The sequence below is a fragment of the Giraffa tippelskirchi genome, chromosome 2 (assembly GCF_054371585.1).
Source record: "Giraffa tippelskirchi isolate mGirTip1 chromosome 2, T2T-mGirTip1v1.2.pri, whole genome shotgun sequence".
In the NCBI taxonomy this organism is placed as follows: Eukaryota; Metazoa; Chordata; class Mammalia; order Artiodactyla; family Giraffidae; genus Giraffa; species Giraffa tippelskirchi.
In genome coordinates this window covers 12,216,864-12,235,312 of record NC_137276.1, presented here as the reverse complement: position 1 = coordinate 12,235,312, position 18,449 = coordinate 12,216,864, and the positions used below count along the sequence as shown (strand labels likewise).

Genomic DNA, 18,449 nt, shown 5'->3' with positions numbered 1-18,449 from the left:
GGCTGGGCCCAGGCAGCCCCGTGTACAGAGCTTCCCGCCATTGACGCAGATCTCCTCATCACGGGTCAAGGGGCGGCCAGGGTATGGCTGTGGGAGTTACCCCTCCCCGGTTGCTGTCCTGGAGCAGAAGTGAGTTGGCCCCCCAACAAACAATTGCCTCCAACCTGGTATGGGTGGAACAGGCAACACCCCCTCCCTGGAAGCCACCTGTTTGGAAGGAAGGTGACCCCCTGGGACCCCTGTCTTCCAGAGTGTCTTGCCTCTCTTGCTCAGCTTTTCCTGAAAACCAGGTCTGTCCACATTGAGAAACTGCAAACAGTTTACATGAGGAATGTCAACTGCCCACATATGAAAATATACACATCATTAAGCCCTAAGTGCTTGCGTCTGGAGATAGAGCGGACAGTCTCCTGGGCTGACCTTTTGTTCACTGATGGAACTGCTGCTAATGAGCAGGGAGCTCCTTGGAGGGATGTTTTCATATGGTGAAGCGAATCATATGCTGGCCATTAGCCTGTGTGTGTGAGTGTGTGTACACGACAGCACAATACAGTGCTTGCCAAAACACACAATGTCCACTGCACCTCATTATCCAGCCCCACCAGCCTCCAAAGAAGGCTTGCTCTCCAAGGCAGAGTCACATCCCCACTCACTATTTGAGAAAGACTATGGCATCCTTGGAGGACCTGTTGGTGCTTAGGGATAAGGCACTCTGACCAGATTGCCTGGGCTTGAATCTTGTCTCTGCTCCCATGCTAGCTGTGTGATCTTGGGCAAGTTACTTAACTTCTCGGGGCCTATTTCTGCATCTATAAGATGGAGATGATAAAACCTTTCTTGTTGTTCTTCAGTTGCTCAGTCGTGTCCAGTTCTTTGCAACCTCAAGCGTGCCAGGCTTCCCTGTCCTTCACCATCTCCTGGAGCTTGCTCAAACTCATGTCCTTCAAGTCAGTGATGCCATCCAACCATGTTGTTCTGTGTCATCCCCTTCTCCTCCTGCCTTCAATCTTTCCCAGCATCAGGGTCTTCTGCAATGAATTGCTTCTTCACATCAGGTGTCCAAAGTATTGGAGCTTCAGCTTCAGCATCAGTACTTCCAATGAATTTTCAGGGTTGATTTCCTTTAGGATGAACTGGTTTGATCTCCTTGAAGTCCAAGGGACTCTCAAGAGTCTTCTCTAGCACACAGTTCAAAGACATCAATTCTTTGGTGCTCAGCCTTTTTTATTGTCCAACTCTTATATCCATACATGACTACTGGAAAAACCATAGCTTCGACTACACAGACCTTTGTCAGCAAAGTAATATCTCTGCTTTTAGGTAATGCTGTCTAGGTTTGTCATTGCTTTTCTTCCAAGGAGCAAGTGTCTTTTGATTTCATGGCTGCAGTCACTATCCTTAGTGATTTTGAAGCCCAGGAAAATAAAGTCTGTCACTGTTTCCATTGTTTCCCTATCTATTTGCCATGAAGTGATGGGACCAGATGTCATGATCTTCATTTTTGGAATGTTGAGTTTTAAATCAGCTTTTTCACTTTCCTCTTTCACCTTCCTCAAGAGGCTCTTTAGTTCCTCTTTGCTTTATGCCATTAGGGTGGTGTCCTCTGCATATCTGAGGTTATTGATATTTCCCCCTGCAATCTTGATTCCAGCTTGTGCTTCATCCAGCCCAGCATTTCACATGACGTACTCTTCATATAAGTTAAATATGCACAAAACCTACTTTGAGAGATTAAAAAAGATACCCCATGTAAAGTTCCTGGAACTTAACATATAATAGGTGCTCAAGAAATCACAATGATGATGAATGTTGTCAGTGGGAAGTGGGATTGTGCAGAAGGCCCTCTGGGCTCGGAGAATCATTTTGGATGAGGCTGCATTGGAAAAAGGTCCTGAAGACTGTGTAGGGTTGATGAGCCATGACGAGTGGCAAGGGCTCCTTCCATGAGAATAGCAAAGGCCTGGTGGCTGGAAAGCCAGAGTTTACCCAGGAAATGAGTGTGCAGTGGGAGCAGAGGGCATGATGGGGAGGCAGGTTGAGGAAGGCCTTTGGGGCTGAATCAAGAAGGCACTGAACTCGGTCTGTTGGCAGTGGGGCTCATCTCTGCTGTGTGAGGTGGTAAAACTCTCTTGGGGGCTGTTGCATCCATGTACAAGCAGGTGGTTGCAGAGGCTTGTGAGGGCCTACTACTAGTTAGTCCAGGCAAGAGAAGAGAATTCTTGAAACATACCAGGGCTGAGATTGCTGTGTGCTTGTCCCTGTCTGTGAAGTGGGGACAAGCTGGTTTTGAGTGGGGACAGCGAGGCTGAGGCTGTGTTCTTTCCCTCGAGCGGCTCAGGAAACCTGATTAGAGCCCACACAGCTCAGACCCACCGCCCGAACTCTGCCCGCTGTGGAGCCCCTCCACTGTTGGTCTGCTCCCCCTGGCCAGCGCCGTGACTCGGAGGGGTCTCTTTTCTCAGTGTTTCCGTCTGTGCCACGAATGGGGTTACATCAGTGAGGCCCCGAGGCTCTTCCCAGGAGAGCCGTCTGTGTTCTCCCCTCCTCCTGTATCCGCTGGGCTCCTGGATCTCTAAACAAGTGTCGGGCATGTGTTTCCGGCAGACTCCAAGGGTGACAGCAGCCAAGGGTGACAGCAGAGGTGCTCGCTTTGGGAGTCTTGGAGGCTGCGAAGGAGGTGTGGAAGGTGGTTTCGGGGGCCCAGCCATGCCTCCATCCCTCGGCACCCCCAGGGACACCGGCCATATATGGTGGGTGCCATCTCCACTCTGACATCTTGACACGAGGAACTTGGATGCTTCGGAAACAAGGTCCTCAGACATCGCAGTTTCTCTCTGATGCAGGAAATGAGGTCCCTTCCTCCCGCTGGTCACCTCGGTGCAGAGGGCACCTGCGGCGCCACCCCGGGGAGAGCAGGGGTAGCACCCCCCCGCCACCCCCCAGCCCCAGCCCTTACGGTGCCACCCTTGGGCTGATGACTCAGCCGTCAGTGAGAACCAGCCCGGCAAGACATGACCGTGCCAGCCGTCGCCCTTATTTAGCTCTATCTGGATGAGTCCTCCTCCCCATGAGCAGCACCCCTACAGCTCCCGCTTGCCCTGCCTCCAGACCTTTGCCCCTCACCCCCCCCCCCCCCGTGTAAACCCCACCTCTCCCTCCAGGTCCAGCCCTCCCCAGGGGGCTGTCTCACTTTTCCCCTAAATTCTTACTGCAAAGGCTGCCCTCCTCAGGTCAGAGATGAATCACTCGGTCATTATTTCAGGTGTGCCATCTGGCCTCCCTCCTCTGATGGGGGTGGGGGATGGAGGGAGGGTGATGGTGGGGAGGGCGGGGGGCTGGTCAGCCCTGGGGTGTCTGCGAGCGCAGCGCAGCGGCAAGGGGCTCAATAGCGCCACCTGGTGGACCGGATGCGGATAACCTGTGGAGGCCGAGCAGGGGTGGGGGGTTGTCGGTCTGCCCGGGCGGCTCCATCCCTGTCCCTGGAGGTTGCTGAGGGAGGCAGAGGCTTGGGCTTGGTGGATGATCCGCACAGGCTTCCTGAGTCAAGGGCTGAGTTAAGCACCCACAGAGGCTTCCTGCCCAGACCAGACCCATGCCTTCCCCACCACCACCATTCCTTTCTTTCCAACCTCCGTCCCTGAAGCACCCCAGGTAATCCCTGTTAGCCCGCTGCTGCTGCTGCTGCTGCTAAGTCGCTTCAGTCGTGTCCGACTCTGTGCGACCCCATGGACAGCAGCCCACCAGGCTCCTCTGTCCACGGAATTCTCTAGGCAAGAGTACTGGAGGGGGTTGCCATTTCCTTCTCCCTGTTAGCCCGCATGTTACCCCAAATCCAGCACATGCTCCCGCTTAATCCATTGCTATACAGATGTAGCTTCAGGACAAATCCTTAACTCTTCCAACTAACCAGATCCTCCCACCCCGCCCCCACCAGTCCCTAACTCTCTCCTCCTTTGAAATCCCGAGGCCTCCAGTGCCCCGAATCACCACTGGTCATCTATCTGCTTCCATATTGCAGAGGTGTCCATGGAGGAGAGGATGAGAGGTCTGGCCTAGGCCCCATGTTGAAGTTTAGGGTCACGGGCAGGGAGGCGGCATGAGGGCACTGAGAACAGGGAAAAAGTGAAGTTGCTCAGTCGTGTCCGACTCTTTGTGACCCCATGGACTGTAGCCCACCAGGCTCCTCCAACCATGGAATTTTCCAGGCAAGAGTACTGGAGTGGGTTGCCATTTCCTTCTCCAGGGGATCTTCCTGACACAGGGATTGAACCTGGGTCTCCCACATTGCAGGCAGACGCTTTACCGTCTGAGCCCCCATGGAAGCCCAAAGCAACTAAGGCACTTCCTTCGAACCAGAGTCGAACCAGCGACCTAAGGATGTCCATATTTATCAAGTCTGCAGTCCTCCGCTCTACCAGCTGAGCTCTCGAAGGGTGCATATGAGAACAGGGAGGTAGGGCCAAAAGGAAGGAGGGGGCTTAGGGAGATGTGAAGGTGCAGAGCCCACAGGGCCCCTGTACCATTTAACCGGCCTGCACCGTTCACGTTCGGAACGATGCAAAGGGCTCTTCTCATTGTGCTGTGGTGTCCAGGAAAACACCTGGACAGCCCTCCCCTCCTGCTGCCTCAAAAGTGCATTTTGGTAACACACACAGCAGGAAGCCCAGGGTCCATGGCCTAGGCATCGAAAACAGGCGGGAGTGCGTCTGAGCCGTCTCGGGGCTGGAGGTACAAAGGGGCGAGTGTGCAGAGTCTGCCCAACCCTCTGGGCCTGCCAGCCACTGGCCCCGTCCGACTGCAGCCCCAAGTGATACTGAATTCAAGGTCAATTTCACATTCCACGGGGAGGGGTGTGGCAGATTCTTTTCCTCTGGTGATGGGGGGCTTCTACCCAAAGGCACAGACCCACAGAGAGTGGATAAGGCAAACCCGAGCTTGAATGCCACATCTGATCCCCGCCTCAAGGGAAGAGAAACAGGAAAGCATCTTGGGCAAAGAGGTGCAGGGGGGGATGTGTTCTCTTGCTCCATGTGTGACTCGGGGGGCAGGACAGGTGGCCCTGCAGCCTGAGGCTCCTCTAGGAACCAAGCCCTTTCTCATCAGGCTGGAGGGGACAGCTCGGTGGTCTGAAAGCCCGAGTGTGCACAGCTGTGTCCCTGAGGCGTGAACTGTGTTTTAAGCCGTCTGGAGTTGGCCGTGGAGAGGCCCTCCTGAGGGGCGCCCGGGAATCGTCCTGATGGCCAGCAGGGTGGACTTCTGGCAGGTCTGCAGACCGGTCACGTCAGGGTTGGCCAGCTATGGGCTGCAGCTGCCCCAAAACCTCAGGAGGCCCAGTGTTCACAGTGGGGCCACCAGTTCCCAGACCCTCCCCCAGTCCTCCCAAGCCACACCAGCACATATTTCAAAGGACTCTTGGTGCCTGGATTCGATTCCTGGGTCAGGAAGATCCCCTAGAGAAGGGATAGGCTACCCATTCCAATATTCCTGGGCTTCCCTGGTGGCTCAGCTCATAAAGAATCCACCTGCAATGTGGGAGACCTGGGTTCAATTCCTGGATTGGGAAGATCCCCTGGAGAAGGGAAAGGCTACCCACACTCCAGTATTCTGGCCTGGAGAATTCCATGGACCGTATAGTCCATGGGGTCGCAAAGAGTAGGACAGGACTGAGCGAATTTCACACTTCACTTGGTGCCTACATTCACACTCTTGTGTTAAAGTCGGAACCTGCAGGCTGGGGCCGCTTGAGGAGACCACCTAGTGACCAAAGAAATAAAGTGTCACTTCCAACACTGCTGGCCCAAGGGGGTCCCAGGCCCCAGGGAGAATTTTACCAGTGACCTCCACCAGCACCCCTTCTCCAGGCTGCTTTCAGCCCCATGAATATCTGAGGGCCTTGCGGTCTTTTCTGTTTGGTTAGAAATTAGGGGAACATCTGTGACATGGAGGAGAATGACCCCAATCCTTCCCGCTCCATCTTGACCCTCAGCTCCATCCCAGAGGGGCAGTCGTGCTGGAAAGAGCCACAGCCCTGCCCGCCAGAGCTCTGGTGGCATTCCTGAGCCCTCAGGGCAGTGAGGGGGACATTCCTGTCCAGAGCCCACCTGGCCTGGAGGAAACACCCCTCCCTTCTCCAGCCCCCCTCACAGGCCTCCTGGGACCAGCAGGGATTAGCTTCCTGGAAAGAGATCTGAAACCGTGTGGAATTCTCCCACCTTCGAGCCACAGAGGACAGACTGTGGTCACCGGTACCCCAGGGCCCTTTTTCTTACGTGACGCATCAGACCTCGCCTGTGGGCTGGGGAGAGCCTTCTCAGTGGGGGTGAAGGACCAACACCCTCAGATTCCCCTGATGTGACTGGAACAGCAAGTGCCTCTTTGAGCAGTGGCACGGCCCGCCCTCCCAGCAGGCTTGGGCTTTTACGTTCCCGGCTTAAAGCTGCCAACTTCTTACTCCCTTCTTATTGGCAGAAGGTGTTGTTCCCCAGTCACTCGAGAGGGGGTTTGGTTGGAATTGCTTCGTCTCTTCACGTCATCGAGCCAAAGACTGAATTTAAACCCATGGTCATTAAACCAAACGCGTCATCACCAGCTATTAACTCCCCTCGGGGCTTTGAGTGTAGGCAGCGCCCCCAGAACTCTCCTGCCAGCCGGTTCCAAGGAATAACGATGTCGTGACTTCACACACAGCTGAGCCACCCCCAGACCCCCAGAAGCCCCTCCCATCTGCTTAGGAGCTGGGCTGAACAGAGACCCCTGCGGGCCACCCTTGCCTGCAAGCGGGAGGGCCCAGAATGGGTGGGAGGTCTGAGGCCACATTCTGCTTTGTCACTGACCCCCTCCTCAGAAGCTTTCCCAGCTGACCCCCCACCCTCTACAGTAACACCCCACCACCACCACCACTGAGCTGTAGCATCTTCTGTGTAAGTTCCAGGTCAGCTCACAGCTAAGGTCACATCTCAGGGGCCTCCTGGGAGATGGTGGTGAACGAGGGGAGCCCACACAGGTGGTCCAGACACCCCACCACGTCCAACCAGCTTCACTCTAGACTCGCCCAGCCTGGTATAAATCCCATCTCTGCTGCTTGTTGGTGACCTTGGGCAAAGGTCTTAACCTTTGCAAACCTGTGGTTTCCTCATCTGTGAAATGAGCATCATAGTAGCATCCACCTCATACAGCTTCATTGACTGGTTCCTGGAGAAACGGTTATTTCTGACCATCCTCCTGGTAACAGCGAGGCCGTGTCCAGAGCAAGGCTCACAGCTCCAGCAGCCATGTGGGAGTGGGACACAGACCTGGCAAACCCGAGCTAGGCCCATGTCACAGGCTTCCCCTGCTCTCCCGGGTGCAGAGCCACCCCTCCCATGCCCCTTAACCTGCTCCAGACCCTCTGACACCCGCCCTCCGAGGACACAGCCCCCCTGTGACTAAGGGACAGGGACAGCTCTTGGGGAGTCCCTTCACTGTGAGTGCTCACACCTCGCCCTCGGTTCCGACCACAGCCCCAGACACGGGATGACACGATCTGTGTTCGCAGAGGAGGACAGTGGGGCTCCGAGGAGCAGGGTGGCCTTACGAGGTCGCCACACTGTCAGCGGCAGAACCAGGAATCTGACCCGAAGTCCAGGCCGATTGGTTCACCACCTTCCATTGCCGCCACCTCCTCGCACCAACCACCGCCATGCGGGGGGCCGGGACCAGGTGTGGGTGGGAGGGGCCCCCGTGGCAGCCCGGCCCCCAGCCTCACTGATGCCTCCTCTTCTCTTCTTGCCTCCAGTCCCCAATTTTCATCACCCAAGTTGGACGGGACCTGGTCTCCCAGACAGAGGAGAAGCTCCTTCAGAAACCCTGCAAAGAGCTCTTCTCGGCCTGCGTGCAGTAAGTGCCCCGGGCCCTGGCCTCCCCTCTAGTTTCCGTCTGGGGTCAGGACCCTCAGCCTCCTGTGGGTCTCCACCCGGTCACCTGGAAAGGGGGCTGCCTCTCGCCTTCCCCTCCCCAGAGCGCTGGGCACCCGGGGGCAGGTCTTCAGTTCCCGAGGGCCTCTGCCAAGCCCCCCAGCAGCCTGTGTATAAAGGGAAAAGAGCCCAGGGTGCCAGGTGCAGAGAAAACATGTGCTTCAGATGGTGTTGAAACCAAGTAACTCCCAGGCCGCTGAGACAGAGGCATGTGCAAAGCTCTGGCCCGGTCTGGCTGGTTTGGAAACCCTTCCTGCCCACCGCCCCTCCCCCACTGCTGCCACCCACCCGCGCTGCTGCCGGAGTGGGGCTGCAGGCTGCCCCCGGCCATACCCCACCAGCTCATCTCAGGCTGCAGTGCGACACAAGACACATCAGTGGGTGTGGTGCCAGCCGAGCACCAATTAGGCTCCATCATCTCGCACAGATGTGCCGGGAAGCTACATGTAGGCCCTGGGCTCACACCCATTCCTGTGCCCACACGTGCCCTCCCCGTAAGCTGACAGGCAGGGGCACAAACAGACTTACCCACCAAGATCACAGTAGGTGTGAGTGCACCCACATTCAGAGTTCACAGCCCAGACATTAGTTGGGCACCTGCTGTGTGCGTGTCACTCAAGGGAGACCTTGAGAGCAAGAATACAGTCCTGCTTTCATGGCTTATTGCCAGCGCTCCATGCACTGTGGGAAGAACTGGGATGTTCTGGGGAGGGTCAGCTTGAGGCGCAGCCCTGTGGCCGGTGCTGGGGAGAGATCACCGTGGGCAGAATCCAGGCTTGGAGGTGGCCGAGGGTCAGCCCTGACAGTGGGCTGCCCTTAAGGGAGTGGCCATCCTGGCCCCCTACGCTGGCCTCTGTTCTCAGGTTTGGCAGGACACAGTCTCCAAGGTTCTCTCACTCTGAGTGTCCCCTCCCTTCCCCAAGTCCCAAGCGCCTGGGCTTGACTGGTCAGTGTGGCTGCTTTTTAAAGGGAACCAAGCCCAGCCCTGCCTGTAGCCAAGTTCAGAACCCTCCAGGGCCTGGCCTGGGACCTGGCCCACAGCAGGTGCCCAGTAAATTCTACTGCAGGGGGCTTCACTGGTCCTGACCAAATCTAGAGCCCGTGCCCCTCGGCCTCTTGCCAAGACACCCTCTGCCTCAGAGTCCCAATCCCTCCTTTGTGCATAGTTAAACATTGCTCGGTTCTCATCTCAGCTCCTGTCCCTTCTTCAGAGAGATCTCCCTGACCCCCCAGGGGCCTCACTTCCTGCTAACTCATGATAACATGCCCCTGGGGTCACTTATTTATTCGTGGTCTGTCCCCCTCACAATGCCAAGGCTGCTCACTGCTGTGTCCCAGAGCCCAAGCAGTGCCCAAGGCAAGTACTGACAACACGTCTGCGGGTCAGTCAGTCAGTGTCTCAGACAAGCTTTGTAGAATGACCAGGGCCTGGCTCCCCTCCCACTGTGTCTGTTGGAGGCCCCTGTGTGTCTGTATTTCCAAAGTCTGGAGGTGGAGGAGGCTGGGCGGTGACCTGCTGCTGTGGCCCTGCCCACCTGCTGCAGAGTCAGGATGGTGAAGTGTTCACCCGTTTGTGCCCTCCGAGCTAGGTCTGTCCACGACTACCTGAGGGGAGAACCCTTCCATGAGTTCCTGGACAGCATGTATTTTGATCGCTTTCTCCAGTGGAAGTGGTTGGAAAGGTGAGTGCTTCCGGGGTGGCACACCCCACATACAAGTGTGTACAAGTGTGTGTGTTGGTGGGGTGGGGATATGAGTATTTCCCGTGTCGAGTTATATATAAATCAGTTACCTCCCATGGGTCCATGGCTCAAATAAAATGAAGTGTTCCCTTCCTGTTCATTTCTTGAGTATTCTAGAAATGCTCTACGCTTATTATTGTGCACGCAACACACACACACTCATTCACACGTATACTCAGCATTCTCTTCTTATTTTTTTGGTTCACTGTCTTTGGGAAGTCTTTCTCTGCCAACATAAAGGGCTGCCATATTCTTATACTGGGGCTTCCCAGGTGGGACTAGTGGTAAAGAACTCGCCCACCAATGCAGGAGACATAAGAGACTGAGGTTCGATCCCTGGATCAGGAAGATCCCCTGGAGGAGGGTGTGGCAACCCTCTCCAGTTTTCTTGCCTGGAGAGTCCCATGGACACAGGAGCCTGGGGGGCTACAGTCCATGAGGTCGCACAGAGTCAGAGGCGACTTAGCCTGCACGCACATATTCTTACATAGATGTGCACATTTCTCATGTAACCCCCCCGCCTATTGATGGACGTTGGAGATTGCTCTCATTTTGTGTGCAACCTTCCCTAAATAGTGAATAACTTTGTACATAAATCTTTTTAAAAAAATTTATTAATCTGGATGTGCTGTGTCTTAGATGTGGCCCTCGGGATCTTCAGTTGCAGCTTGTGGGATCTAGTTCCCCGACCAGGGATCAAACCTGGGCCCCCTGCACTGGGAGCGCAGAGTCTTAGCCACCAGACCACCAGGGAGGTCCCTGACTATACATCTTTATGTACTTTCAGAGACACATCACAGATATTCCTAGCAGAGGAACTCCAGGGGCAGGGTTTTCAGCTGGGAGGGGCGGCTAGATCTCCCTCCCCAACTGCTGCCCACTTCCTAGTCCTGCCAGTGCCCCGGTATCTGCTTGGCCTCAGCTTCAGCTGCACTGTTCTTGGCCTGTGAAAGCCGGGTTTCCTTCTTGTTTACCTTTTCATCTCTAATTGTGGGTGAGACCGAGCATCTTTTCACGTCTTTTATTTGCCATCTTATGCTTTTGAACTGTGGTGTTGGAGAAGACTCTTGAGAGTCCCTTGGACAGCAAGGAGATCCAACCAGTCCATCCTAAAGGAAATCAGTCCTGAATATTCATTGGAAGGACTGGTGCTGAAGCTGAAACTCCAATACTTTGGCCACTTGATGCGAAGAGCTGACCCATTGGAAAAGACCCTGATGCTGGGAAAGATTGAAGGCAGGAGGAGAAAGGGACGACAGAGGATGAGATGGTTGGATGGCATCACCGACTTAATGGACATGAGTTTGAGTAAACTCCGGGAGTTGGTGAGGGACAGGGAGGCCTGGCATGCTGCAGTCCATGGGGTCGCAAAGAGCTGGACATGACGGAGCAACTGAACTGGACTAATTCTCTTCAAAGTGCTCCTTCACACACAGCAGTGACTTAGTCAGGCAGAGGTGGCCTCTGTGTGACTGATGAGAAGGGAGAGGCCATGAGTATGTGGCTTGCTGGGTCACCCAAGAGGGGTTAGTGCAGCCAACGGGGGACCCTGGCCCAGGACCCCCGAGTGGTGCTCTGCCCACTACAGCATCCCAGGTTTTGCAGGTTAGGGCAATGTTGGCATTAAAGACATACTGTGGAGACTTCGCTGGTGGTCCAGTGGTTAAGACTCTACCTTCCAACGCAGGGGATGTTGGGTTTGAAACCTGGTCAGAGAACTGAGATCCCACAGGCCACAGGGTGTGGCCAAAAATAAAAAACACAATGTTGTAAATCAACTATTAGTTTGCTTAGTCATGTCCAGCTCATTGCAACTCCATGACTGTGGCCCGCCAGGCCCCTCTGTCCATGGGATTCTCCAGGCAAGAATACTAGAGTGGGCTGCCATTCCCTTCTCCAGGGGATCTTCCCAACCCAGGGATCGAACCCAGATCTCCTGCATTGCAGGCAAATTCTCTACCGTCCGAGCCACCAGGGAAGCAAATAAATAAAAAATAAAGCCATTTGGGGTGAGCTGGTAGGTGAGGATGGGAGCTCCACCTCCCACCACCAGGGTTCCTGTGCCCAGAGGCCTGGCACACGCTGCCATATGTATACACTGTGGTCAGAAAGCCAGGAGCCCTCCTGCTCCTGCACATGTTTTGGATCCATGCTAAGTCCCCTGCAGATGCCTAGGACACAAACCTGGGGGACACGAACCCCCAAAAAGCCACACTCGCTGCCCCCCCTGCCCTCCTCAGGGAGATCTGAGGAAACACCCCAGCCTACATCCTGGGGGACGTTTGTCTCCACCCTGACCAATGGGGCGACAGAGGGAGCAGTGGACAGGCTTCTCTGTTGGCACGTGGCCTGCCTCTGGCCACCTTGCCCGTGCATATCATGGCTCCAGGAGACAGAGGAGCCACGCGTGGGCCACCAGGAGCCCACGGTCTGATCTGAGTCCCAGCTTGGCCTCCTCCTGGGGGTCCAGGGGAGGGCTGCTCCCCTCTCCACCCCTCGGCTTCCTCACCTGTGATGTGGGGCTAATAATGGTGCCTACCTCGTGGGCGTGGTGAGGATGCGATGAGAGCACAGCACACACCTCAACACAGCCGGCCTCCTTGGGAGGTAAACTGCTGAATGTCATCGTTGTCCTGCGTCGTCACCGAGCACTTTGGCTTGGGCATCACCACACCTGTCTAACGTTTTGGAGGGAGCAGCTGACCCTTGTGGAGGAGCAGGCTGGTGGGGAGGTATTCATCCTGCCCCACCTTGCTCCACAGTGTGGAGCCCTGGGCTGTATCACACAACCCTGATCTGTGCCCACCTTCCTGGGGTGGTGGCGTGGGCTCAGGATGCCGAACCTGGTCTCCGAAACAGACTGTCTGGACCCCAGTTCCAGCCGCACCGCTTACCAACCGAGACTGTGGGCATCTCATTTCACCTCTCAAAGCCTAAGTGTGCCCATCTGCCAAATGACTGCAGATTCTCAGGATTACCTGTGTCCCTAAACAAGCTTCTTTGAGCAATGGGGATTGTTACCATAGAGACCCACAGAAGGGGCCACGTCCTTTATCCCTAGAGTGCTAATGATGACATCTGACACTCAGAGGCTTACAGAGAACCTTTAGATATATATATACCTTTTCAATATCTCCATTTTACTGAAGATGGATGCAAGGCTCAGAGAGGTTGATGAGTTAGCCCTGGGTCACACAGGAATGGCCTGGCAAGGCTGGAATCTGAAGCCCAGGTCCCTGGCTCAAGTCCTTCACCCTTAGTTTACCCAGCATCCTATTCCAAAGGAAGCCTTTAGCTGCGGCCCCTGGCTTTCACTTTACTTGTCAGGACCAAACACACGAAATAGAGAAATGGACTTTTAAAATCGGTGTGTCGACCTCAAAAGAGTTATGCCCTTTTGAGGCCATTAAGCTTTTGAAGCCAGCAAAGCAGGACTCTGGCCTAGAAATGCCTGAAATGACTGACAGCACCCCCGCTCCTCCCCTTGCCTTTTTTCTTGCTAACAAGATCATGGCCTGTTGGTGCTGTACTGTTGAAATATTAAAGGGATTTTTTTCCCTCCCAAGGTTAACCAAGAAATTCCTCGGAAATTGTATTACACTCATTTCCCCCAGCAGAGGAGCTCTGCGGTAATGTCGACCGACTGTTTGTTCTCCATGTATCGTAAACTGTTAGGCCCGGACGCCTTCATGTGGTTTCGAGGGCAGCTGGAGGAAACGCTTCCCAGGGCCGCATGTTGGATGCAGGCGCATGGCAGGTTTGCTCTAGGCCAGGTCGCTCGTGTGCAAGACGCAGAGCACGGGGGAGTCCGGCACAGGGGCAGCCTGGGCCCCGCTTCCTAAAGAAACACAAGGGAAGAGGCAGTGAATCATACACATGAATTCCAGACAGGCCAGGGAGCGTCCAGGAGAATAGCGCCTAAGAGAATGGCATGGTGCCGAAGCTATGATTTCCACTGAAACCCAAAGCCTCTTCAGGACCCAGCAGCGAGAAGAGTTTCCATGGGCGATTCATTCAAGAGCCACTGGGTGACCAGAGATTCACTGATCTTTCTCAAGCTGACCCAGTTTTTTGGCCCATTCCAATTGCATGCCAATCCCCACCCTGGTGAAGAGCCTTAGGGTGGAGTTTGGGGATGCTCAAAGGTAGTCCTCGAGAGTCAAGAGCCAATTTTAATATCATAAAAGCTGCTTCTTCTTACCCATTAATCAATTGATGGCTTTTTAGGTTGTTTCTATATCTTGACTATTGTGGATAATGCTGCCATGACCATGAGAGTAAAATAGGATTGTGTTTATACAACGGAGTATTATTCAGCCTTTAAAAAGGAAAAAGAAGAAAGTCCTGCCATTTATGACAACATGGATGGACCTGGAGGACATTATGCTAAGTGAAATAAACCAGACACAGAAAAACAAGTACTACGTGATCTCACTTGTATGTGGAATCCAAATAGACTCATAGAAGCAGAGAGTAGAGTGGTGGTCGCCAGGGGCAGGGAGGGGATGGGAGAAATGGGAGATGTTGGCCCAGGGTATAAGGTTGAAGTTATGCAAGATCAGTCAGTTCTGAGGATCTCACATACACCATGGGGACAAGAGTTAACAGTACTGTATCATTTACTGAAAATTTGCTAAGAGGGTGGATCTTAAGGATCCTTGGAAGAAAGGAAGGAAAGAAGGGAGGGAGGGGGGAATGTTAATTTGGGGAGGTGAAAGGATGTTAATTAGCTTGACTGGGTGATCATTTCACAATGTATTCATATATCAAAACATCAAGTTGTACACTCTTTGTCAATTACACCTCATTAAAGCCCAAAAAAGAGGGGGGGAAAAACCTGACTTTTCTTAGCCAAACAGGCCAGCAATGAAAAAACACACGCTATCTACAAGATGGAGTCCTTTGCTGCAACTAAGTGGCCATTTCTTTCTTTCTTTACTCCATGAGCCCCACCTTTGCCCCATGATTGGAGGCTCGTCTCATTAGACATTATAAATGGCTTTGGCTAATTAACATGGGGAATCAAGAGACATAAGATGATTAGTCATAAATACCAGTGGCGCTAGTGGTAAAGAACCCACCAAAGAAGGAGACATAAGAGATGCAGGTTCAATCCCAGGGTGGAGAAGTTCCCTTGGAGAAGAGAATGACAACCCATTCCAGTGTTCTTGCCTGGGAAATCCCATGGACAGGGGAGCCTGGCGGGCTGCAGTCCGGAGGGCCGCAAAGAGTCAGACACGCCTGAAGCGACGGAACACGCACACACACCTGTTGACAGAGAGGATCTTCTGTCCTGGGGTTCAGGGGAGTCCGGCGCCTTCGGTCCTTGGTGAGAGAGTAACCAGACTGGATGTGGGGACCAGCAGCCTCTCTGTTCCCAGGAGGCCGGTCTTCCAAGGGCACGTCTGCAGGAAGAAACAGCTCGGGCGCCTGGGGACAGGAGGCGCAAGCTGTTCCGCCAGGCAGGTGTGGACGGAGGGCTGCGGTTTCCTTCCTGGCCTCCGTGGGACACCGAACCTGACTCCTGGCCCTCTCTCTTCTCCCTGCACTGAGGACACAGCTTCCTTCTGAGTGCAGCCGCAGGATTTGCATTTGGGAGAGAGAGGGGAACCACAGGGAAAGTGCAATGAAGCAGCCTCTGCTCACATTCTTCAAGCCTCCTGCTTTTTCCTTCCAGTCCAGGGCCGAGGGCGCCCAGCCCCTGAGCCAGTGCTTGAGGGTCACGTCTGCAGCGGTGGTTCCTGAGGGTCCCCAGGGCGGGGTTTGGAGGTGTGTGCCTTGCCCCGCTCAGCTCCTCTCAATGCTACCCTTGTCTCTTTCTTCTTAATTCTGCATCTTAATGCTGTGAGACCCATGCTGGATTTTTGCTTTTCTTCTAGGCAACCAGTAACCAAAAACACTTTCAGGCAGTACCGAGTACTAGGAAAAGGGGGCTTTGGGGAGGTGAGTGAACATTCGCATATTCGTGAAAAGTTTCTGGACCATTGACACCTTTTCTGTCCCTTCTGGTTGGCCCAAAGTGTTCTAAGGAGGGCTTCTGAGCAAATGGCTGGGTCACGCGCCCCCTGGTGGAGAAGACGGGTGAGGCTGGGGCTTTGGGAAGGTCACGGTGTCTGAGGAAGGGAAGGAGGGTGTCTGGATGAAGATGCTCTTGGAGCCAGCCTCAGGCAGGGTTCAAGTCTATAGAGGGAAATGTGTGTCCTTGATTGTGTTTGGAGCGTGAAGTGAGGACATGAGGGGCCTAAGTATGGCCCGGCCATGCTGTTAATATGTGCCGTTATACTTAACCTGATCTTACCCAACCTTGTCATTCCCATTTTATAGACGAGGAAAACTGACGTTCAGAATGGTTAGGTAACCCAGGCAAGGTCACACAGCTCAACAGGGGCAGAACTAAGACCAGATCCAAATGCCCTGGGTCTTATTCCTCTAAATTATACAGTCAGAGTTCCCAGGAGTCTCCCATGACTGCCCCCACTCCCCAGATAAGCCTCTCCTACCAGCAGCTGGTGCTTCAAAGTCCCCAGTTATTAGTGGCTGCATCTGGTTGGAAGCTTGGGACAGAGAAAATCTAGTTGCCCCCGAGAGAGGAACGGTTCTTTCAGCCTTGGCCAGCCACGTAAACTGGTATAAATGGCTGCTTCTTCACCTCCAAGGGCTTGCATTCGCCTAAGATGGCACTAAAGCCAGATCTTGAGAGCAGGGCCCTGGGAGCAGCGGGTCCATGGCCAGGCCTTGCTGAGTCCTGAGACTGGGATACCCACAGGCCAGGGCATGGCCGGCTCTGGCCGCCATGGTTCCTAGCCCTGGAGACACCACATCCTGGCCTGGAGGAGCCTCAGAACGGCTTGGTCTCATGGGCCTTGTGCCCTTGTCCTCTCTCTTGTGCCCTCAGGTCTGTGCCTGCCAGGTTCGGGCTACGGGTAAAATGTACGCCTGCAAACGCTTGGAGAAGAAGAGGATCAAAAAGAGGAAAGGGGAGTCCATGGCCCTGAATGAGAAGCAGATCCTGGAGAAGGTCAACAGTCGGTTTGTGGTGAGTGTCAGGGCCAGGGGACAGCCCCCCTCCAGGTGACCGGAAGTGTAGCAGAGCCCCCTCCAGGTGACCGGAAGTGTAGCAGAGCCCCCTCCAGGTGACTGGAAGTGTAGCAGGTCCCCCAAGGTGTGGGATGCAGTTAGGGGAGTGAGGAGTGAGTTGCAGGAAGGAGCCCAATGCTCCCTCCTTCTCAAGGCAGTTGGGACTGTGTCCTGTCCCTGGAGCTAGGCTGGCTCCCCTCTAAGTGTGAGCTTCTGTTAACACCTCTGTGGAAGAAAGGGGCCCAGCCAAGGAACTTTGTTTCTGCAAACCCCATAGGCTGGTTTCATCATAGGAGGCCAAAGCGTGAGGCCCAGCTCGTTTATATGCACCTGTTACTCTGTCCAGGCGAGGCTCTGCTGTAGTAACAAACCAACCCCCAACTCAGAGTAGCTGGAAGCAGCAAAGGACTCTCACCTGAAGTCCTGTCAAATGAGGCGTCCTCCTCCACCTTCCCGCAGATGGATGCCCCTCCCCTGCCCAGGGACTGGGGGAATCCACACAGCCTCGGTGACACCCCTCAGCTCTGTCCTCAGTCCTCAACGAGAACCAGCCCACTGCAGGGGAGACTGGGCACCTAGAGGGGGACGCACGTTTGGCCAGCTCCCAGCGTCTCCCCCACTTGTTATTATAAAACAATATACATACGGGTAAAAAGTCAAACCTCACAGGTGGATGCCAAGTAAACATAGAAGCCTCCCTCTTTGAGTAACCACTGCAGACATGTTGGGCTTCCCTGCTGGCTCAGATGGTAAAGAATCTGCCTGCAATGCAGGAAATGCAGGAGATGTGGGTTCGATTCCTGGGTTCGGAAGACTCCCCCCTGAGAAGGAAATGGCAGCCCACTCTAGTATTCTTGCCTAGAGAATCCCATGGACAGAGGAGCCTGGTGGGCTATATAGTCCACAGGGTTGCAAAGAGTCAGACATGACAGAGACTTTTCACTTCACTTGATTGATGTACAGGCTTTATTATTTTTAGCCAATAGGATCTTGCAACAAATCTTAGCCTGCAGTGTTGCTCCCCTTAAGTTGTAGATCTTCTATAACCAGACAGATAGCTGCGCCTCTTTTTTAAAGCTGTGCACCATTCTCGTGTACAGGGAGGAGAGAGACCATGACCTGTGCAGCCACAGGTAGAAATCGCTTCTGGTTTTGAAGGCACCACAACAGACAAGGCTGCCCCGGGTCCATCCATCCTTCAACATCCCTTTGGTGTATTTCTGTGGGGGTGTCTGGGAGATGGATTCCTGGAGGAGGAATCACTCTGTCAGAGAGCATGTGCATTTTGCCCAGTTACACCCCCACCAGTTGTGCCTGATGGCAAGTGGCACCATCCACCCAGGCTGCCTGCATTCCCCAGAACTGGCGGGTTTTGTAAGGGGATGCCCAAAGGGGACAGAAGTTCTAACCACTTGATGCACACACGTGCTTTTGTGACATAAAAGCAACAGACACCATCCTGTCAGGACCCAGAAAGGTGCCAGCTGCCCCTTCTGACTCTACTTCCTTGCCTGGAACCACCGAATTGGATGGAGGGGCAGTGATGGGGTGCAGGGGGTGGTGTGAAGCGGCTGCAGCTCCCCACACTAGTCCTCCCACACAGCTTCAAGGACCCCTGGGGAAGAGGAGCAGATGTAGGGGTCCCTGGAACCCCACTGCATGGCTGTCTTGTGCTCCC

General features: G+C 54.3%; 1 protein-coding gene across 3 annotated transcripts in view; it reads left to right on the top strand.

Moving 5' to 3' along the window:
• Positions 1-18,449, top strand: part of GRK5 (G protein-coupled receptor kinase 5) — a 226,746-nt gene that overhangs the window by 188,746 nt on the left and 19,551 nt on the right. For 2 of the 3 annotated variants that reach the window (XM_081536217.1, XM_081536237.1), the window contains 4 exons: positions 7,775-7,875; positions 9,542-9,634; positions 15,574-15,637; positions 16,590-16,730. In XM_081536217.1, the coding sequence (XP_081392343.1) occupies positions 7,775-7,875; positions 9,542-9,634; positions 15,574-15,637; positions 16,590-16,730 (399 nt within the window). The remainder of the gene's footprint in view (positions 1-7,774; positions 7,876-9,541; positions 9,635-15,573; positions 15,638-16,589; positions 16,731-18,449) is intronic. The other variant, XM_081536227.1, reaches the window with a different exon arrangement.